Source organism: Dermochelys coriacea, chromosome 3 (genome assembly GCF_009764565.3).
Source record: "Dermochelys coriacea isolate rDerCor1 chromosome 3, rDerCor1.pri.v4, whole genome shotgun sequence".
In the NCBI taxonomy this organism is placed as follows: Eukaryota; Metazoa; Chordata; order Testudines; family Dermochelyidae; genus Dermochelys; species Dermochelys coriacea.
Genome location: NC_050070.1, coordinates 98,481,204 through 98,504,984, shown reverse-complemented (window position 1 = coordinate 98,504,984; position 23,781 = coordinate 98,481,204). Strand labels below are relative to the sequence as shown.

The 23,781-nt window shown below is 44.1% G+C and overlaps 1 protein-coding gene across 2 annotated transcripts in view; it reads left to right on the top strand.

Annotated features, from left to right (window-relative positions):
- SOGA3 (SOGA family member 3) overlaps window positions 1-23,781 on the top strand; it is a 57,468-nt gene that overhangs the window by 24,775 nt on the left and 8,912 nt on the right. Inside the window, exons 6-8 of one of the 2 annotated variants that reach the window (XM_043510918.1) lie at window positions 8,762-8,833; window positions 9,569-10,744; window positions 13,546-13,891. In XM_043510918.1, the coding sequence (XP_043366853.1) occupies window positions 8,762-8,833; window positions 9,569-10,744; window positions 13,546-13,656 (1,359 nt within the window). In that variant the 3' untranslated portion in view covers window positions 13,657-13,891. The remainder of the gene's footprint in view (window positions 1-8,761; window positions 8,834-9,568; window positions 10,745-13,545; window positions 13,892-23,781) is intronic. The other variant, XM_043510919.1, reaches the window with a different exon arrangement.

The window sequence follows — 23,781 nt, the reverse complement described above, 5'->3', positions numbered from 1 at the left end:
TGAAATAGTTTAATAGGAGTGTGGCCCTTGTCTTGGAAGGCCGATAAACTTTAGGAATGAAATGGACATTTTAAAACATGTTATTTTGAGGGTAGAATGTATTTTCAGTCACCAGCCTGGAGAGGATCCATTCAGTTTCTAATACCTGTTCATTTGATTTTTTTAATAGGTGATAGTAAAGTGATTATTTCAATTCTCATGTCTATTCACGGTCAGATCCTAGGGTCTGGCAAGAAGTGTTCAGAGCAAGTTAGGAGTTGGGGGAAGGGTGCAAAGGTGACTTTAAGCCAACTTTGCATTTCCCTGAACTTGGGGCAACTCTGTGCCAGGCTGATCAGTAAGTGCAAGTTAGAGCAGCCTGGAGACCAGCATGGTACACAGATGCATCAATATCGGGGAGTGCAAAGGTGGCTTAAAGCCAGCTCTAACTTCCAGTGGCTCCAAGAAGTTATTACAAGGATCACTTAGGTGTAAGAGAACTACATTCCGTTTTCCCTGGCCGTGACACCTGTGCTGGCTGAAGATGGGGGCATGGATGAGGTGGGAGCTGTTATGGCAGCCCTATGTCACCCAGGGATCTCTGTATGTTATGGTGGTTTCTCATGTGGTTGGCTTCAACTGCTCAGCCCTGGTAAAGTGGTGAAGTTTTACCTCCATGTCTTCAGACTTGCTCTGAGCAGGGTTACTCAACAGGCTGTAGAAATGCTAACAGCCAGTTTAGTGTGCCCACTGTTGCTAATTCTGGTAGAGTTGCTAATTGCTAGTGGAAGAGTTCCCTAAAATCCTTGGTGAAGTCACCATTTTGTAGACCATAACTCAGTCTTGTCCACTTCAGATACATAATTTGTTTCATCAGGTATTCTGGAAATATTCTTAATCAATTTTCATTGTAAACCTGTCTGACAAACACATTTAAAAAATCAAAGTATACTAAATTGATCTTCAAACTAAATCAATTATGTATGTAGTTTGTCATCTTTTTGATCATAATTGTTAAATACAATGGTAGATTTTTTAAAATGATGTTAGTTGTGTGGAACAGTCTCTGCCTACGTTTTATCTAAAGTACACTTGAAAAATCTTGAGGGACATGTTAAAAAAAAGTTCAACCAGTTTAATATTTTCATTAGCAATAAACATATTGTTAATTCCCTGTAAACAATAATATTTGTTTCATTTTAGGGAAATATTTTGCTCTTGCTATCTGAATACACAAAAATATTGAACACAGTTTTCAAATTATTGAGGAAAAAATACTTTTGAGCACAAAAATTACATTTCAGACCAATAATGTTTGAAACCAGCTTTGAAATATTGGTGCTAGCTCTGTTGCTACAGTTGAGAAGCAGTTGGGGTGTTATTTGGATGCTGCTGCATTGCATCTTGTGGTGATGTAATCCAGCCAAAGGAAAAGAATGGAGACAAGTAGAGGAATAAATCCTAAAGGAATTTATATACATAACTATTGTGGACAAATAGATTTTGCACATGAAAATTCTGCACATGGAAGTGACAGAATCTATAATCTGTCTTGTCAGGTGTTAGTGCACCAAAAGTGCATGCATAGGGTATATATATCCATAAAATCTTATATGTGCCAAATGAAGGTCATAGTCTGAAAATCAGGCTCCAAGTATCTCCATTTGCCTTGCTCTTAAATTTATTTTTCCTTTTTCTGTTTTGGCCTTCTGTATTCTCTCACTTCTTTCAATCCCAGCCCATATCCTCTTTTACCTAAAACACTCTCTCTGCTTCCTAACTCTAAATCAATCTTTGTCACCCTGACGTGCCTCCCCCAAGCTCTTTCTCTCCTTTCCTTTGAGGCCCAAAGAAAAATAACATGAGGAATCTGATTCCATTGAGAGGGAGGACATTTTTAGTTTGTCCAGTGTTTATTATTCAGTCCCTAATTATTTTATGTTCAGTTTCCGTTAATTATAATATCTGTTAGCAGCAGTAGATAATTTCACACTTTGAAAATAGGATCAATGTTTTTTAAAAGTATGAAATATGAAAATAAAATGATGGCAGGTATGTGTAGACATTCTAAATGGCTATCTACCCCATTGAAAAATCCTGTGGAATTTATTATTCAGGGGCTGCAGGATATAGTGTTTGATAGTCAGCAGACAACATTCTCTCTTCAGCGTCAGTATTGGATCAGTGCTGTGACATGTTGTCAGGGTGCGCTGTGTTTTTTTGAAGAAGTCAGCTTTGGATCACTCGATGATTGCCCCGTTCTGTTCACTCTCTCTGAAGCACCTGGCACTAGCCACTATCGGAAGACAGGATACTGGCCGAGATGGACTATTGGTCTGACCCAGTATGGCCATTCTTATGTTCGGAGGAGATATAAAACTGAGGTCTTGACCTCCTGTGGTCATTAAATTCCCATGGTACTTTTCACAGGAGAATGTGAATGTGTCCCCTGCTCCTCCCTCTCCCTCCCCAGTGTCCCACCCAAATTCCAATTGGGCACAATCTAACTACTCAAATCATTCCTTCAATTTTAATTGTATATGTGGTATTCTTTGTTGCTTTCTGCAATAAAATTATATAGTGTTGCTGTGTGCTGTTAAACAGCTGCTTCATTTCAGTAGAGGATGATATGAGCATTGGGTATCGTTAAAATTTGAGAAGAGCAGAATGAAAGGCAGTATATAAAGGCAAGTTATTGTTGTTATTCAAATGTTAGTTTCCTGGCTACCAAAAATGACTTTAGTGTTTGTTAACAATTTGAGGCAAGAGTAAACATGTTTCTGGCTCTTCTCAAACCTGGAAAAATTGGATGAGGTATTTTTTTTGGCCAGTTTCATTTGTTGTGAGAATATTTTCAGACAGCCCTTGTTTTTAATTAGGAACTGGCGGGCCTAGGTGAGAAGTTGGAGCTCAGCATTTCAGAACTTATGTATATCTGGAGAGGTGCTGAGCTCTGGGACATGAAAAAGATGAGATTAGGTGATGAAGAAGAACTATATTTTTAGTACCCCTAATATTTAATCGGTGGGCAGCATTGGCAAGGATCTGTTGTGTGAAGGTTTGCAGTACTAATGCAATCTGTTTGCTTGTGGGGACTTTCCTTTGATAAAACTTAATGTGAAGCCATAGGTGCTGACTCCGTGGGTGCTCTGGGGCTGGAGCATCCACGGCGAAAAATTAGCAGGTACTACACACCCACAGGCAGCCAAGCTCCCCGCTCCTCACCTCCTTCTGCCCCCACCCCCGAGCAAGCAGTGTCCCCGCTTCTCCCTCTCGCTCCCAGCGCTTCCCAGCCTCCTGCCGCCTAACAGCTGTTTGGCAGCGCTCAGGACTTTCCGGGAGGGAAGGGGAGGAGTGGGAATGCAGCGCACTCAGGGAAGGAGGTGGAGAAGAGGCAGGGCAGGGGCGGGGACTTGGGGGAAGGGGGTGGAATGGGGACGGGAAGGGGGAGGGGCTGGGATGGGAAAAGCTGGGGTGGGGGGGGACTGTGGGGAAGGAGTGGAATGGGGGTGGGGTGAGGGTGGTGCAGGGCCCGGGGTGGGTGGGTGGGGGGGGTGTCAAGCACCCACTGGGCAGAGGGGAAATCGGCTCCTATGTGTGAAGCTGAACCTCTCAAGATCCATCTCTTTATCCATCCTTGAGTCCACTGATTTGAACATCTGCCTTAGTTTTTCTGCAAGAGATAGTTCCAAAGTGCAATGCCAGATCTTAGCCTGCCCACTTTCCACTCTGAATTTTGACCATATATATTCATCTGGACTTCATGAATCATGCCTGATTCTGTAATGGGCTCAAACTGGACCCCTGAATCTGAGCACCCTTGGGCTTGTTTATAGTTGCTGCTGGCATTTACATGTTGTTTTCTTTAGTTTTGCTACACTGCACTTTGTGGATCTTATTTGTTATGGGACTGCTGTGGTGGTGGTGAATGAATGGGACTTGTAGGTAGAGTCAGGCACAGGGTTGTGCATACAACATACTGATCCATTGTTTCCTGATTCATTATGTGGTACAGACTTCAAACTGAACAAAGCTAGCTTTGATTTTAGGTAGCGTCTGGATTCTTGACCCAGTGGTGCAGAGAAGTGCACATTTCTTCTCTCTCTGCCACTGAGGCCCTTTGTGCCAGAGAGGGGAATGTCCTCAGAGGGAAGGCAGGCATGTTAGTACCACTGCTCTGCCTTAGGGAGTATGCCAGGGTGGGATAGATTTAAGTACTACCTGGGGTTGCATAGGGGCTCAGGGTAGGGGGTTGGGGTGCAGGAGGGGGTGCGGAGTGCGGGAGGGGACTCAGGATAGGGGGTAGGAGTGTGGCAGGGGGCTCAGGGTAGAGGCTTGGGGTGCAGGAAGGATTTGGGGTGCAGGCCGCTTATCTCGAGTGGCTCCAGGGTGGCAGCAGCACACAGTGGGGCTAAGGCAGGTGCCCTGGCCCTGCACCTCTCCTGGAAGTGGTCAGTATGTCTGGCAGTGACTCCTGGGGGTAGGGTTCCCCATTCCCAGCCAATGGGAGCTGTGGGGGGTGGTGCTTGTAGGAGAGGGAAGCACACAGAGCCCTCTGCCCCCACCTCCCCCAGGTGCCGCAGGGACATGGTGCCAACTGCGTCCGGGAGCAGCGCAGGGTCAGAGCAGGCAGGAAGCCTGCCTTAGCCCTGCTGCGCCATTGGGTTGGCAATCCCGCAAGCCAGATTGAAAGTCCAGACAGGCCGGATCCGGCCCACGGGCCATAGTTCGCCCTCCCCTGACTTAGAGAAAAATAAGGAAAATCAACATGGATTTGTCAAGACAAAATCATGTCAAACTAACCTAATATCCTCCTTTGACAAGGTAACAAGCCTTGTGGATGGGGGAAAGCAGTAGATGTGATATATCTCGACTTTAGTAAGGCTTTTGATATTGTCTCACATAACCTTCTCATGAACAAACTAGAGAAATATAGCCTTGATAAACCTACTGTAAGGTGGTGCACAACTGGTTGAAAAAGCATAGTCAGAGAGTAGTTCTGGGCACCATACTTCACTAAAGATGTGGACAAATTGGGGCAAGTCCAGAGGAGAGCAACAAAAATGATTAAGGGTCTAGAAAATATGACTTACGAGGAAAGATTGAAAAAATTGGGGATGTTTAGTCTGGAGAAGAGAAGACTGAGAGGGGACATGATAATGGTCTTCAAGCATGTGAAAGGTTGATTTAAAGATGAGTGTGATAAATTGTGCTCCTTAACCACTGAGGACAGGACAAAATGTAATGTCCGTAAACTGAAGCAAGGGAGATGTAGGTTAGACATTAGCAAAAACTTCCTAACTGTAAAGGTAATTAAGCACTAGAACAAATTACCTAATGAGATTGTGGAATCTCCATCATTGGAGGTTATTCAGAACAGATTAGACGAATACCTGTCGGTATGGTCTACATCAGTGGTTCTCAACTGGGGGTCTGAGGGCAGGCTTCAGGGGGTCCGCCAAACAGGGCCAGAATTAGACTTGCTGGGGCCCAGGGCAGAAAGCCAAAGCCCCACTGCATGGGGCTGAAGTCCAGGCCACTCAGGTCTGAAGCTGAAGCCTGAGCAATGTAGCTTTGTGGGGGCCTCCTGTGGCATGGGGCCCCAGGCAACTGCCCTGATTGCTACCTATTAACACCGGCCCTAGCTTTTATATGCAGAAAAGCAGTTGTGGCACAGGTGGACCATGGAGTTTTTATTGCATGTTGGTGGGGCGGGTTCACAAAGAAAAAGATTGAGAACCCCTGGTCTAGATAGTAGTTAGGCCATGTCTGCACTTCAAAAATAAGTTGACTTAAGTTTTGTTGGCATACAGCTGCTGCAGTAATTACAGTAACTCCTCACTTAATGTTGTAGTTATGTTCCTGAAAAATGCGACTTTAAGTGAAACGATGTTAAGCGAATCCAATTTCCCCATAAGAATTAATGTAAATAGTGGGGGGGGGGAGGTTAGGTTCCAGAGAAATATTTTTTTGCCAGGCAAAAGGCATTATGTATTGGAGGGGTAGCTGTGTTAGTCTGGATCTGTAAAAGTGGCAAAGAGACCTGTGGCACCTTATAGACTAACAGATGTATTGGAGCATAAGCTTTTGTGGGTGAACACCCACTTCATCAGATGCATGTAGTGGAAATTTCCAAAGGCAGGTATAAATATGCAAGCAAGAATCAGGCTAGGGATAACGAGATTAGTTCATTCAGGGAGGATGAGGCCCTCTTCTAGCAGTTGAGGTGTGAACACCAAGGGAGGAGAAACTGCTTTTGTAGTTGGCTAGCCATACACAGTCTTTGTTTAATCCTGAGCTGATGGTGTCAAATTTGCAAATGAACTGAAGCTCAGCAGTTTCTCTTTGAAGTCTGGTCCTGAAGTTTTTTTGCTGCAGGTTGGCTACCTTTAAATCTGCTATTGTGTGTCCAGGGAGATGGAAGTGTTCTCCTACAGGTTTTGTATATTGCCATTCCTAATATCTGATTTGTGTCCATTTATCCTTTTACGTAGGGTCTGTCCAGTTTGGCCCATGTACATAGCAGAGGGGGATTGCTGGCACATGATGGCGTATATTAGATTGGTGGACATGCAGGTGAATGAACGGGTGATGGTGTGGCTGATTTGGTTAGGTCCTGTGATGGTGTCGCTGGTGTAGATATGTGGGCAGAGTTGACATCAAGGTTTGTTGCATGGATTGGTTCCTGAGTTAGAGTTACTATGGTGCGGTGTATAGTTGTTGGTGAGAATATGCTTCAGGTTGGCGGGTTGTCTGTCGGCGAGGACTGGCCTGCCTCCCAAGGCCTGTGAAAGTGAGCGATCATTGTCCAGGATGGGTTGTAGATCACTAATGATGTGTTGGAGAGGTTTAAGCTGAGGACTGTATGTGATGGCCAGTGGCGTTCTGTTGGTTTCTTTCTTGGGCTTGTCTTGCAGCAGGAGGCTTCTGGGTACACGTCTGGCTCTGTTGATCTGTTTCCTTATTTCCTCATGCGGGTATTGTAGTTTTGAGAATGCGGGCAGGAGGGAGGGGGGAGGGATGCTGAATCCTCGCTCCTCCCCCCTCCCTCCTGCCCAAGGCAATCAGCTGGCTTGCTGTATTTAGGAGGCAGGAGGGAGGGGGCAGGAGCGAGGACTTGGCATGCAGGTTCCCCCTCCTTCCCCCTCCTGCCTCCTGCCCGGGGCAATCTGCTGGTTTGCGGTGTTCTGGAGGGAGGGGGAGCCTGCGCGCTGAGTCCTCGCTCCTCCCCCCTCCCTCCTGCCTCCTAAACGGTGCAAGCCAGCTGATTGCTGTGGGCAGGAGGTGGAGGGGGAGGGGGAAGGCATTGATCCGTGGGGTCTGCTGGCGGGCAGGAAGCAGTGGGAGGGAGTGGGGGGCGTAGGGAGGCTGCCAGCTGTGGAGAAAGCAGGCAGCCAAACAACGTAATAGGGAAGCATTGCACAACTTTAAATGAGCATGTTCCCTAATGATCAGCAACGTAACAATGAAACAATGTTAACCAGGACGACTTTAAGTGAGGACGGCAAAGAGTCCTTTGGCACCTTATAGACTAACAGATGTATTGGAGCATAAGCTTTCGTGGATGCATGAGTGAGGAGTTACTCACTCATGAGGAGTTACTGTACATTGCTTGTGCATGTCTACTTTGCTCCTTGTGTCAGTGGTGTGTGTCCTCACCAGGAGTGCTTGTATGGATTGTACTGTCAGTGTAGGGATTGTGGGATGGTTTCTGAAAGCCAGTAACTGTCGATGTAAGCAGTGCAGTGTCTACGCTGATACTGCATCAACCTAACTACATCAGCCTTGACTTTGCGCTGCTCATGGAGGTGGGTTATTAAGTCTGTGTAGTAGGGCAGTTACATTGGTGGGAGCAAAATGTAAGTGTAGACACTTCCATAGTTAGGTTAACATAAGGTGCCTTGCATTGACCTAACTCTGTAGTGTAAACCAGACCTTAGTTCTGCCTCAGTACAAGGGACTGGACTAGATGACCTATTGAGGTCCCTTCCAGGTCTACATGTCTATAATTCTCATATTTAAAAGCTTCCAGTTATCTAATTAGCCAGAAGAAACAATGTCATGTGGCTTTGGTGACCATCCTACTCTGTGAATAGTGAACCATTTGCAAACGCTCTACTACTTGGAAACTGGCCAGCAAGACAATTTGGTTACTACCTGTGACTAATTAATACTTTCACAGACACCAGGATTGGTTTGCAAATAAACAGTGAACAGAAAAAAGGACTAAGCCCATCAGATAATTGATTCATAACAAATTATTTCACCAGCTCTAGTGTTAAAATTTATTTTTTAAACATTTTTTAAATGAAAGCAGGGAGGCCTAATTTCCTGATCACTGGGAACTGCCTGTTTCTGATTCCTTCTTTGGCCTTGGGCAGAAGTCACTTAAGCTCCCTGGGTGAAATCCTGGCCCCATTGACGTTAATGGCAGAACTTCATTGACTTCAATGAAGCCAGGATTTCACCCACTGCCTCAGTTTACCCATCTGTACAATATGAATTATAATGATAAGTTTGTTACCTGCCTCATGGGGATGTTGTAAGGATTTATTATTTGCTGCTTGAATATTGAAAATGCAACCAAGAGTGGTTACTATTTTACTATGTCTTGTACAGCATTTCTGTTATTTTAAGGTAGAATTATCTCCCTTGTTTGTGATATTACAGGAATTAGAAGAAGCAGTCCAAATAATTGTATGTGATTTGGTATGTTTTAGAAAAGGGAACTGAATTAGATACATGGTTGGTGACATGTTCAATATCTTTCACTTTTTTGTAGCTGTCATTGAAAAGAAGAGGGAGCAAAGACTTGCAAAAATCAGAAAAAAAGTCACAGCAGACACCCACTGAGGTATGTTGAAGTAATAACAGCCCAGGTCCTCAGCTTGAGGCTTCAGTGGAGCTACCCCAGTCTACATGAACTGAGGATCTGGCCCTTTGTTTTTGTTGTTAGTTTTGACATTTAGTATTATATCATACTGCTGTTTGGGAAATAGGGATCCTGGGCCCAAATCTGCAGTCTTGACAACTGACCCAATCCTGCATTGACAACAGTACAAGTGGACCTGTGCATTGACTGCAGTAGGGCTCTGCATGGGCTCAGAAGTCTAATATGTAGGATTCGGGTGAAAGGCAAAACTCCCACTGATGTCAACAAGAGTTTCGTCTGAATCAGGACTCCAGGACTTGGCCCTTTGGGTGCTGACTTTGAGATTCTTTTATGGGTCTGTTGCCTTATTTAACTGACTTTCAATTTTGGTTTTTCAGCCTGTTGGGTACGAAGCTTAGAAAGTATCCTCTCACTCTCTTTTCATTTTCCACCCATCATGAGCCAATAAAATCTTAGTCTTTCATGAAAGGCTGCTGAAAATGTATGTTTTCTGGGAACAGAGCAGGTTTTCATAGCAAAGAAAGAAGGCTTTTTTGTCTTAATCTCATCTTCAGATGTAGAAAAATAATTGTTATAATCATATTTTAACTTCTAAAGTTATATTGTGTTTATTGTTAACCTTTTAATTTAAAGCTATTTGATTTCAAGTGGTGCTCTCTTTATTGACCATAAAATTATTTTCATTTTTTTTTTAAGGAGGACAACGAAGATCTGAAATGCCAGTTGCAGTTTGTTAAAGAAGAAGCTGCCCTTATGAGGAAAAAAATGGCTAAAATTGATAAGGAGAAAGACAGATTTGAACATGAGCTTCAAAAATATAGATCATTTTATGGGGATCTAGACAGTCCCTTACCGAAAGGTGAAGCTGGAGGACCGCCTACCACAAGAGAAGCAGAACTCAAACTTAGATTGAGACTAGTAGAGGAAGAAGCCAACATCCTTGGAAGGAAAATAGTAGAACTGGAAGTAGAAAATAGAGGACTGAAAGCAGAGCTTGATGATTTAAGAGGAGATGATTTCTCAGGAACAGCAAATCCCCTCATGGGGGAACAGAGCGAATCTCTCTCAGAGTTACGGCAGCATTTGCAGCTAGTTGAAGATGAGACAGAATTGCTGAGGAGAAACTTGGCTGACCTGGAGGAACAAAACAAGCGCATCACAACTGAGCTAAATAAATACAAGTACAAGTCTGGCACCCATGAGAGCTCGAGGCACCATGATAATGCCAAAACAGAAGCATTGCAAGAAGAGCTAAAAGCTGCCCGAATGCAAATCAATGAGCTCAGTGGCAAAGTCATGCAACTTCAGTATGAAAACAGAGTGTTAATGTCCAACATGCAGCGCTATGATTTGGCCTCTCACCTCGGGATTCGGGGCAGTCCCAGAGACAGTGATGCTGAAAGTGATGCAGGGAAAAAAGAAAGTGATGATGATTCCCGCCCTCCGCACCGCAAAAGGGAAGGTCCCATTGGAGGGGAAAGCGACTCTGAGGAGGTACGCAATATCCGGTGCCTGACTCCCACTAGGTCTTTTTATCCTACACCAACTGGGTGGCAGAAGAGCTTCACAGATCGGCAGCAGATGAAGGACATCCGTTCTGAAGCCGAGCGACTGGGCAAGACGATAGATCGTCTGATTTCTGACACGAGTACCATCATAACGGAGGCAAGAATTTATGTGGCCAATGGGGATCTGTTCGGACTCATGGATGAAGAAGATGATGGCAGTAGGATTCGGGAGCATGAGCTTCTTTATCGAATCAATGCACAGATGAAGGCATTTAGGAAAGAACTCCAGACTTTTATCGACAGACTAGAAGTTCCAAAGTCATCAGATGATCAAAGTGCAGATGAACCTTTGTCAGTGAGTCAGGTAGTTTTTTACTTATTACAGCCTAGAGGTAAAAAGATACTGCCAAATAGTTTAAGCCTTTAATTTGCTCTACAATGCATTTCCAAATATCTATGATTTAATTTTAAATCCCCCAGTCCGTCACATGGGATTTGATCCTCCTAATGGAGTCAATGGGGCTACTTGTGTGAGTAATGACTATTCATGTAAGGAAGGGTTTGTAGAACAGGCTCTTCAACATTAAAAAATAAATAAACAAAATACTGTAGATACTATTATTGTGGGAGACAGAACATTCTGTCTTTGTGGCAGTGTTTGCCAGGGTTGTTCTGACATCACCAATAATGTCAGTGCACAAATGTTCTTTGGCCTGAGGGAGTGAAATGGAAGTGGAATCTAGGTGATGACCAAAAACAAACTGTAGAATAGAATATAGCAAGTGCTGCATCCAGAGCAGGGGTCTCAAACTCAAATGACCACAAGGACCACATGAGGACTAGTACACTGGTGTGAGGGCTGCATCACTGACCGCCCCCCCCCCCCCCCGCGGCCCCAGCCCCACCTCCATTCCTTCCATGAGGCTCCGCCCCTTCCCTGCCCCCATTCCAATCCCTTCTTGAAATCCCCACCCCAGCTCCTCCCCCTCTCTCCCCCCCAGGGGGTGCAGGAGGGGAGTGGGGTGCAGCAGGCAGCTCAGGGCAGGGGGTCGGGGTGCTGGAGGGGTGTGGCAGGGGGCTCAGGGCAGGCGGTCCAGGTGCAGGAGGGGTGTGGGCAGAGGGCTCAGGGCACGGGGTCCGGAGAGGTGCGGGGTGCAGCAGGGGGTTCAGGGCAGGGGGTCGGGATGCAGGAGGGGTGTGGGGTTCAGCTGCAGCAGGAGTTCGGGGGGTGGGCTCTGGCCCAGCATGCACCAGGGGCAGGGCAGGCTCCCCGCCTGCCTGCCCTGCCCCCGCGCTGCTTCGGGAAGCAGCTGGAACCTGGAGGGGCGGGGGGCACAGGGGTCTGTGTGTTGCCCTGGCCGAACCTCCAGGCACCGCCCCCTGCAACTCCCATTGGCTGGGAATGGGGAACCACAGAGCTTCGGGGGAGGTACCTGGAGGCGTGGCCAGGGCAACACACAGACCCCTGTACCCCCTCTCCCCCCCAAGTCCCGGCTGCTTCCCTGAGCGGCGAGGGGGCAGGGCTGGTAGGCGGGGAGCCTGCCCTGCTCCAGGTGTCCACCGGGCTGGGCCGGAGCCGCTCTAGGTAAACGCTGAGGGGACAGGAGGGCTGCGGGGAGCGGCGGACCGCAGAAAATAACCCCGCGGGCCGCGTGTTTGAGACCCCTGATCTAGAGTGACTCAAGCCTATGCTGCAGTGCAAGGAAAAGAAACAAAAATCAACAAAACTCCTCCATACTACGTGCAGTGTTATGCCATACTGAATTCAAGGAGCTAATTGCTTCTTGACCCCTGTGACTATCATCTTATGCCCTGAAGAATAAGATTTAACTACCCTAATTTTAACATGAGTAAATTCAAATGTTGCTGTTGGTCCTAAACTTCTCCAGACTTCCTAGAAAGTCTCATATTAGGTTATATTAACTTTGTACAGTACTTCTAGCCCTACAGTCAGAATTGTTCCCATGTGAAGCTGAAAGCTATTATTTCTTATTCATATGTTGACTAATTTAATTATTTGTTCCCTTGTATCAGAAAGTCACAGACAGAGTCAATTACTGTCAATGCACTGCATAAAATCAAAGTGAGACGGTGCATTTCATCTTTTAACAAAAGGAAAAGACATTATATCATATTCTCATCCAGATTATGGGCCCGATCTGGCATTTATAATCATAGAATCATAAAAGGCTGGAAGGGACTTCAAAGAGTTAAGTCCAACCCCCTGTGCTAAGGCAGGAACCAAGTAAACCTAGACCATTGCTGACAGGTATTTGTCTAACCTGTTCTTAAAAAATCCAGTTATGGGGATTCCACAACCTCCCTTGGATGCCTATTCCAGAGTTTAACTACCCCTTATAGTTAGAAATTTTTTCCCGGTATCTCCCTTGCTGCAGATTAAGCCTATTACTTCTCATCCTACCATCAATGGACATGGAGAATAATTGATCATGATCCCCTTTATAACAGCCCTTAACATATTTCAAGCATGTTATCAGGTCCCCCCTCCCCCAGTCTTCTTTTCTCAAGACTAAACATGCCCAGTTTTTTAATCCTTTCCTCATAGGTCAGTTTCTAAACCTTTTCTTGTTTATGTTGCTCTCTTCTGGACACTCTCCAGTTTGTCCACATCTTTCTGAAAGTGTGGCACCAAGAACTGGTAACAGTACTCCAGCTGATGCCTCACCAGTGCTGAGTAGAGTGAGACAAGTACTTCCCATGACTTATATCCAACACTCCTGTTAATACACCCAAGAATGTTGTTAGCTTTATTCACAGCTGCATCACACTGTTGACTCACTATAAACCCCAGATCCTTTTCAACAGTTCTGTCACCTAGCCAATTGCTCTGCACATGTAGAGCCCCCATTAATTTAAAAGGAGACCTGTGCATGGAGCATTTGAAGGAGGGGCTCACACTATGTAAGTAAAATTGATAACTTAGTATTTTCTAAACAAACAAACAAATATGGTATTTAAATCAGTAATTTGGGGGCATAGCCCTGCAAGCATTCTGCATGCAGACCTTCCACTAAAGCCAATGGGAGATAAGCACATAGCACTTTTACAGGATTAGATCCTGCTTCACTGCTTATTCTGTTGAAATGTTGAGCTTTCCTTTTTATTAATTATCCGTTCTCTGTGTCTTTGTATTTACTTTCCCAGATGTTCCAGCCTATCATTTTACTTATTCTCATCCTTGTGTTGTTTTCATCCCTTTCTTACACAACAATATTTAAACTTGTCTTCCTTTTTACACTATTTTTTGTACTGTAAACCTTTAATCATTTACTGTTCATTGTAGTATTATTTTCAGTTTGTTCATTTTGTCCACCCTCCAAGATAAGAAGTACAAGAGATATAGTTTCTGTAGTAGCCACTGCTGTAAAAACACTGAAGACTACTTGTTTGCAAAAAAGAACAAAACAAAGTGAAACAAAAACAAAAAGCAAAACCAAATCTAAAAAAGCCACCCAGTTGAATAAGAATTCTGCTCACCAAGGTATTCCAGGTAAGCTGACGGAAAATAGTTTTTTTTTAATTTTGTCTTAAGAAAATTGTTTTATACTTTTATAATAAAAATGTTCTTGAGAAAATTGAGCCAATTTAGCTAGTATTCATTCATTTTTACTTACTAGAATTGATAGGGTCATTTTGTTTTCTTTATTTCAAAATATTTGTATTGCAATCCCAAGTGAACAGTAAAATCACCTCCAGTGTGTATGTTACAATTGTTTTTCGCTGCTTTTGTACATTTTGTGTGATGGTGGACCCATTTGATACTGATGTTTTTCACCACTGTGTGGTGTGGATTTGATGCTCAAATCCAAATGATAAAAACAGGAACGTTGCATTTAGTCTTCCTCACATGTGTGGCCTTCTCCCTGGCAGGGAGGGACATTCACAGCTTCTGATGACATTGCTGAGAGTTGTAGATGCTCAGCACCGTTGAGGATCAGGTTTATAGAGCGGACTTTATATCCTATCCTGTTTGAGGTCCTTATCACTTCAGTAGTGAATGGTAGGGAGGAGGTGTCAAAATTAGAATGATGTGTAATAAGACAGTTTTGTGTGAAAACATAGGTTGAGAGGTGGCATAGGGATAGGAAAAACTGCAACGTTTGCCTGGTCTATCCCTCTGACCCTATATTGATCAGCTCACCAGCCTTATCCTGTCAGTCCATCTCTCTTGGCCACTAACCCTAATTTGCCTCCCTACCTTACTGTAAGATCTGCTGGCTCACTCCACCCTGGCCTGACTTTTCACCTCCCCAGGTCTGGTTCCTGGCTTAAGGAGGAAGTCAGGAACTGGCAGCTGCTGGAATTGAATCAGATATGGAGAGCGAGCACATCTGGCAGGGGTAGAGCCCTCACTTGAAGAGTCCCATAAAGCTCAATCCTCTCCCCTGTATTATTCAACATGGGACACTGGGACAGCTGGTGGGGACAATATGGTCTGAAGTGACACCAGTACTCAGATGACACCCATCTCTACATCTCCTTTATGTCAGATCTAAACAACACCATCTTCCAGGTTTCTCTTTGCTTCGCTGAAATCAGCCCTTACAAAAACAACAACTGACTAAAACTGAGCTCTGGTAAGATGGAGGTGATATTACTGGGAAGAGGGAAATTCCTCAAAGAATTGGCCTTCTCTGTAATGTATCCCCCACTAAGGCATCTGCCCCTTGGTTGTTAAATCAGTCTTTAACCCTGGAGTCTTTTGGACTCCTCACTGTTCATAGTGGCAAAAAGGCCACTTCTATCTGTGCCCAGTCTAAAGGTTGCAACCCACCCTTTTGGCCATAGTGGCCCGTGCATTTCTGATTTTTAAGAGTGAGCATAGCAACTAAGTATTATCTAGGAATGACGCCACACATCCTGAAAAAGCATCAACTAGTAGAAAATGCAGCAGCCTTTCTGCTTAGCAACATAGGTTGCCATGGATTACCAGTGCTCTGTTATCGGCACTTGCTCCCAAATAAATAAAGTTCAGGTCAGTGTCTCTGTCCTAGTATTCAGAACCCTCATGGGGATCAGCCCCAGCTAATTGAAGGAATGCCTTTCAGTGCTAGAGACTTAACTTTCAGAGGAGCTTGGACCTAACTTGTGGAATTCATTCCACAGGAGCTAAGAAAGTAGTAACTTCACAGAATTAAATGCAAACCTCATTTCTTTGATTGAGCTTTCTCTCAAAAAGCTCTTCTCCCATAACAACATAAATAAAACAAAACAAACAATCAAAACCCCCTAACTGTAATTTAATCAAGAAATTTACTCCTCTATCTTTTGTGAAGAAAGCAAAAGAAACTGTCTTTGTTATTTCTTTTTAAATTATTGAGAGGTGTGCACATGCGATGGTAACGAGCACCACATAACGAGTAGGCCCAGTTTCTCAACCCTTGGAGGACCTGCCAGGGTGTTGCTTGAAAAAGTAACCTTAAACCATCTTTATATTTCTCAGATTCTGGGGAAGGATAGGACCTGGCCTGGTCCCTGGAGTAAGTCAGAGGACCCTGAAGGCTTCTCTAATTCATGCCCAGTTGCCCAAGGGACCATTCCATCAATCAGAGATTAGTGGGGCTAGGGATGCTATGGCTAGATCATCTTTCCCCAAGGAACACTCATAATCTCCAAAGGGACATTCACTTATTGCTTTGTGACTTTCCTTATCCACTGAAAGGTCACTGAAGAAGAAAGCCCTCGCTTTTGCCCCCTTCCCCACCCCCAATCAGGATTTCTCAGCACTTCCTGAGAAACTCGTATTTCCAGAGAGTTGCAATGCTGCAATTAAAAAAATGTTTCTCCAAGCTAAAGCTTGTCATATAAAAAATTTAGCACAAAGGGATTTTTGTTTGTTTATTTTTAAATCTCCTTTGAGGGAAAGATCAGTTTGGCATTTTTAAATGTTACCAACTCAATCAATAAAAAAGGAACATTCAGATCTGAGCCTCGAATGCTGGGCATGGATTTTAACTCATACCTTTCTGCATCGTTTATTTAATAAAAGTGTCTGATAAGGACGTGATTCTAAATTCCCTCACCGAAGTTTAAATCCAGAATGAGTCCCTTGAAGTCAGTGGAGTCACTCAGCTTGCAATGGTGTGAGATCAGAATCTGGGTTAACTCTCAATTATCTTGATGTGTGTGTATCAATGTTCCTGTAAAGTTATACCCTGGTGCAATATGTTTATTAATTTATAATGGTCCAAAATTCTTTCTGGAAACAATATGACTGGATTTCTATAGGGGTTTTATGCTTTACAAAAACTATTTTTTTTGTATTCCTACTACAACACATCATTCACACAGAACAGCTTTAATCCATCTGTGAAAGTTGTTTGCAGGGATTTGCTTCTATCTTGGAATTCAGCAGCAGTGATGGGTCCAATAATACCCTGAAATTGTGACATCTGAATCAAGAGGTGGGAATACCCCTGCATAGAACAGAGAATTTATAACCCCATCAATTTCTCAAGTTGCCTTCCCTTGCCTTGATAATGTCACGTCCACTTTTTCTGAACTGAGTTTAACTCTTCCAGTGCTCTAAGTTAGGCATTGAGAAAGCAGACCAGAGTCCAAGTTCCATGGAACTATGCTGATTTATATCAGCTGAGTATCTGCCCCGAACAGCTGAAAATCATCAGCATAGCATATGGTACTGCAACCCAAATCATCTCACAGTCTCCCTAGAGGCCTTGTATCGATGTTGAACAAGAGGGTTGACAGAATGCAACTCTGCAGACTTGGGCCTGGTCTACAATAGGAAGTTAGATCGGTATGTCTACATCTCTCGGGGGGGGGGGGGGGGAATCCACACTGCTGAGAGATGTAGCTATACAATACACCCTCACTATAATGAACCTATCAGGATCCAAGCCATTTGTTCGTTATAGCCACGAGTTCATTATAGCAAAAGAGCCCCACTGCTAGGGAGGGAGGGCGGCTGAAAGCTCCTCCAGCCAGAGGCAGATTAAGGTTTTGCCAGAGCAAGTGGGGGGCCCCCCTCCCTACCCCTTCCGCCTGCAGTCTTGCCCCCGTTCTGACCCTTCTGCCTGCGGCCCCGCCCACAGCCCCCACCCCATTCTGTCCCTTCTCCACACACAGCCCCATTCTGCCCCGCCACTGTGGCCCTGCAACCTTACTCTTTTATTCCCTCTGCCCCCCACCCACTGTGGCCCCAAGTCTCCTCCCCCCCCCACCATGGCCCTGGGCCACAGCAGGAAGTGAGAGCTCCCCCAGCTCTGAGGCCACAGCAGGGAGCTAGAGTTCCTCCAGTCCTGGGCCATAGGCATAGTTTGACTGCTATATTTGTGGGGACAAAGCATGCCCATGCATGCACACATACATGCTGAAGTCAGTCCCCTTGGTTCCCTGGCTCTCACCCTCGGCCTGCAGTGGTACCTGGGCTGTAAGTGCTGGGGGGGACAGGACGGCGTAATGGGGGAGCCCCAGCTGCTGTTGGCAACCAATCCGGCACCGACTGCTGCAGTGATGTCACTGTTCTGGCACTGCTGTGGTTGCCTCCCTGCTGGGGCTGCTGCTGCCCAGGGTATGCTACATGCTTCTTGCCCCCCAACCATTCCCGTATCCCTGTCTCTTCCTCATCCCCTCCCCCTTTCTCTCCCCTTTTCTTCTCACCCTGTCTCCCTTGTTCTGCCCCCCCCCACCCGCACACACTTACGTTGTAGAGGGAACAGGTGGGCACTTAGACCCAGGAGGCTGTGTCCAGCTGCTGAGGCAGGACCCAGAGTGCAGGGGAAAATCTGCTCCATCCTGCTCTGTCTGTTCCCCACGAGCCAAAGCATGCCGGGTGGAGAGGGGGATTCAGTATGGGAATGACAAAGCCCCTCCCAACCCTGGTGAGCAGAGCCAGGGAGAAGGGTTGGGGCATGGGGGTGCCAGTTTTTCCAGGGCCCCTGATTAGAGATGCCAGGCATCTGGTTTTCGACCAGAACGCCCAGTTGAAAAGGGACCCTGGCAGCTCTGGTCCGCACCACTGACCAAGCCATTAAAAGTCCAGTTGGCGCAGGGCTGGCAGGCTCCCTCCCTGGCTCTACATGGTTCCTGGAAGCGGCAACATGTCCCTCAACTCCTAGGTGGAGCCGCAGCCAGGGGGGGCTCCGTGCGCTGCCCCTGCCCCGAGCGCCGGCTCCGCAGCTCCCATTGACCATGAACCTGTTTTATTAAAGTAAGCATTAATATTAGTCAACATGATTGTATAACATATGCTTAGATTTGATTAAAAATCTGGGTTTCATGTTAAAGATGTCTGCATCATCATCAGCCTCATCATAATAACCTACCTCTATATAATAAATTTCACCTCAAAGGAAACCAATTCACTTTACAAGTTTACATAGGAATCACTTTGCCAACTTTTGAAATGCAGGCACAGATACGATAGAATGATACAGCTGTTTTAGCACTAAAATACTTGCAAACACTACCAGGCATAGTGCTCATTGTCGTGAGTAGTCCCATCCAAGTAAATGTTTCGCTTGAGTTAGCTGTGATTAATTGACAGCCCTAGTAATCTTGTTATTATTTCACTAGTAGGGTAAGACCTGTTCAGTGCTAGAATAGGGGACATTTGGTGGTAGAAAGGGCTACACCACATAGTAATCATTTGAAGGACTGGTTCTTAAAACGTGCAAAGAAATGCTACACCACAGTTAAGGCAGGAAGTGAAATTAACATCTATTTGAAGCTGCAGAAGGAATTTTAGTAGGTAGAATGTAATTAACATAAATTTGAATTTGGGCAGAATGGTCAGATTAAGCTCCTTCTTTTGCGAAAAATGCCTTGGGGTTTGACCACAAGGACTTCCTGTGCTTTATATCTGTCTGAAAGACAGCTCTTCCTGCAATACAGTGCCTCCAGGGCATTCATTCAACATTGCCTCAGAGGGAAGAGTTCCACTTATATAGGCCTAATTCTGATCCCACTTACAGTAGTGTAAATCAGAAGTGACTTCATTTTGAGAATTGAATCAGGTCCTGAATCATTAATGCTACTCTTGAAGCATTCCTGAGTTTTTCCAAATGTCCCCTATTTTAGCACTGAACAGGTCTTACCCTACTAGTGAAATAATAACAAGATTACTAGGGCTGTCAATTAATCACAGTTAATTCAAGCGATTAACACAAACCAAATTAACTAGTTTTTTAAAAAATTGTGATTAATCGTAGTTTTAATCACACTGTTAATAATAGAATACCAATTTAAAGATATTATAAATAATTTTGGATGTTTTTCTACATTTTCAAATATTGATTTCAATTAAACAAGAATACAAAGGATACAGTGCTCACTTTATATTGTTATATTTGATTATATACATTTGCACTGTAAAAAAGATAAAATAAATAGTATTTTTCAATTCACCTAATACAAGTACTGTAGTACAATCTCATTATCATGAAAGTGCAACTTACAAATGTAGAATTCTTTTTTTTTAAATAACTGCATTCAAAAATAAAACAATGTAAAACTTTAGCGCCTACAAGTCCACTCAGTCCTACTTCTTGTTCAGCCAATCACTAAAGCAAACAAGTTTGTTTACAGTTATGGGAGATAATCCTGCCAGCATCTTAGTTACAATGTCAACTAAAAGTGAGAACAGGCCTTCACATGGCACTATTGTAGACGGCATTGCAAGGTATTTACGTGCCAGATATGCTAAATATTCATATGCCCCTTCCTACTTCGACCACCGTTCTAGAGGGCATGCTTCCATGCTGATGATAGGTTCTGCTAGATAACAATCTATTACCCACACAAAATTCTCTGTTACTTGCACACTCTAAGGGCACCCACCTTTACCCAGTTCCTAGGGCTCAAGGCGTAACCCTCTTAATTTAGGCACCCACCTTTACCCCGTTCCTAGTGCTCAGGCATAATCTTACACTCCAGGGCACCCACCCTTACCCTAAGGCTCAGGCGTAACCCTGTTAATTTAGGCACCCACCTTTACCCTTCTGTGGGCTCAGGTCGTAATCTTACACTCTGCGGGTTTGCGAGGTCTTTTACCAGTGAAAGAGCCTTACACAGCAATATCCTACTTACCCTCTATTTATTAACAATTACCAAAACAGAATGCACGCTAAGCATACAGTGCTCACCACTCACATTAAGGCAGATGTACTTTCCCCTCATGGCCAGTCAGGATCAGGTCATCTGGGGGACTCCAGCTTCTGCACGGCGTGGTTGGCAGGGTGTTGAGGTCTGGCAGCTCTGATCTTGGGGCTGTGTCCTGGAGATGGTTCTGAAGAACTTTCTTTTTGACCCCAGTTTATATAGTGAAACTTGAGTCCTGTTTAGCTCTACCTAAACCAATCATTTTCCTAGAATTAGTAAACAATTCTCAAACCAATCCTAACATATTGTAAAACAATTCTTTAACCAATCATACCGCACCACCTTAATTGATTTACACCCAGAAAAATTAATTATGTAACAGACAGAAACAATCAAAGAACCAGACAGAGACCATATAGACAAACAATAGAGAAGTGGAGACCATAAAGACAAAACAATAAAGAAATCAGGATTTTACAACCACAACTATTGATAAAAGAAAAGGAGTACTTGTGGCACCTTAGAGACTAACAAATTTATTAGAGCATAAGCTTTCGTGAGCTACAGCTCACTTCATCGGATGCATTTGGTGGAAAAAACAGAGGAGAGATTTATGTACACACACACAGAGAACATGAAACAATGGGTTTATCATACACACTGTAAGGAGAGTGATCACTTAAGATAAGCCATCACCAACAGCAGGGGGGGAAGGAGGAAAACCTTTCATGGTGACACGCAGGTAGGCTAATTCCAGCAGTTAACAAGAATATCAGAGGAACAGTGGGGGGTGGGGTGGGAGGGAGAAATACCATGGGGAAATAGTTTTACTTTGTGTAATGACTCATCCATTCCCAGTCTCTATTCAAGCCTAAGTTAATTGTATCCAGTTTGCAAATTAATTCCAATTCAGCAGTCTCTCGTTGGAGTCTGTTTTTGAAGCTTTTTTGTTGAAGTATAGCCACTCTTAGGTCTGTGATCGAGTGACCAGAGAGATTGAAGTGTTCTCCAACTGGTTTTTGAATGTTATAATTCTTGACGTCTGATTTGTGTCCATTCATTCTTTTACGTAGAGACTGTCCAGTTTGGCCAATGTACATGGCAGAGGGGCATTGCTGGCACATGATGGCATATATCACATTGGTAGATGCGCAGGTGAACGAGCCTCTGATAGTGTGGCTGATGTGATTAGGCCCTGTGATGGTATCCCCTGAATAGATATGTGGACAGAGTTGGCAACGGGGTTTGTTGCAAGGATATGTTCCTGGGTTAGTGGTTCTGTTGTGTGGTGTGTGGTTGCTGGTGAGTATTTGCTTCAGATTGGGGGGCTGTCTGTAAGCAAGGACTGGTCTGTCTCCCAAGATCTGAGAGAGCGATGGCTCGTCCTTCAGGATAGGTTGTAGATCCTTGATGATGCGTTGGAGAGGTTTTAGTTGGGGGCTGAAGGTGATGGCTAGTGGCGTTCTGTTGTTTTCTTTGTTGGGCCTGTCCTGTAGTAGGTGACTTCTGGGTACTCTTCTGGCTCTGTCAATCTGTTTCTTCACTTCAGCAGGTGGGTATTGTAGTTGTAGGAATGCATGATAGAGATCTTGTAGGTGTTTGTCTCTGTCTGAGGGGTTGGAGCAAATGCGGTTATATCGTAGCGCTTGGCTGTAGACAATGGATCGAGTGGTATGATCTGGATGAAAGCTAGAGGCATGTAGGTAGGAATAGCGGTCAGTAGGTTTCCGATATAGGGTGGTGTTTATGTGACCATCGCTTATTAGCACCGTAGTGTCCAGGAAGTGGATTTAATTGGAATTAATTTGCAAACTGGATACAATTAACTTAGGCTTGAATAGAGACTGGGAATGGATGAGTCATTTCACAAAGTAAAACTATTTCCCCATGGTATTTCTCCCTCCCACCCCACCCCCCACTGTTCCTCTGATATTCTTGTTAACTGCTGGAATTAGCCTACCTGCTTGTCACCATGAAAGGTTTTCCTCCTTCCCCCCCCTGCTGTTGGTGATGGCTTATCTTAAGTGATCACTCTCCTTACAGTGTGTATGATAAACCCATTGTTTCATGTTCTCTGTGTGTGTGTATATAAATCTCTCCTCTCTTTTTTCCACCAAATGCATCCGATGAAGTGAGCTGTAGCTCACGAAAGCTTATGCTCTAATAAATTTGTTAGTCTCTAAGGTGCCACAAGTACTCCTTTTCTTTTTGCGAATACAGACTAACACGGCTGCTACTCTGAAAACTATTGATAAGTGATTGCTTGCCAGACAGAATGCTATCAAGTTTTCTTTAACCACCTTCAGATCTGTTTCTTTACTTAATTGTGGGTACTATTAGAACAAGATCGCCTTCTTAACAGCCCGATATTATATTGTTTAAATGTAATTTAGACGAAATGTGAGGTTGTGACTTTCTGCTTCTTGACTAATGGCTGCTGCTCTCCTAATATGTCTGCAGACAAAGGCCTTAGGCCTTACAATATGGCTACAGGAAAAGGCCTTATCCTTACAGATCCAAAGCAGTGTGGACTGTCGCACATTCATTTTCATTGTTTGAATCAGGTGCCACCAACAGAAGGGTGATTTTCTTTTTTGGTGGTTTGGGTTCTGTAGTTTCCGCATCAGAGTGTTGCTCTTTTAAGAGTTTTGACAACATATTCCACACCTGGTCCCACTCAGCTATTGGAAAGCACTTCAGATTCTTAAATCTTAGGTCTAGTGCTGTAGCTATCTTTAGAAATCTCATATTGGTTCCCCTCTTTGGTTGAACAAGAAGTAGGACTGAATGCATTTGTAGGCAGTAAAGTTTTACATTGTTTTGTTTTTGAATGCGGTTATGTTAAAAATAATTCTACATTTGTAAGTTGCACTTTCATGATAAAGAGATTGCAGTACAGTACTTGCATGAGGTGAATTGAAAAATACTATTTCTATTATCTTTTTTACAGTGCAGATATTTGTAATGAAAAATAATAGCATAAAGTGAGCACTGTACACTTTGTATTCTATGTTGTAATTGAAATCAATATATTTGAAAATGTAGAAAAACATCCAAAAATATTTATAATAAATTTAAATTCGTATTCTATTATTAACAGTGCCATTAAAACTGTGATTAATTACAACTATTTTTTTATCTTGTGGTTAATTGCGATTATTTTTTTAATCGTTTGACAGCCCTAAAGATTACTGCCATGTGTGCAACATTATGGTAGCACTATTAAAAAATGAACATTTTAGGTCATTCTCTGGCCTTCACCGATTTCCTACCTGGGTAGATTCTGAATGTATTTTCTCTTTGAATACAACCAGAGAAATT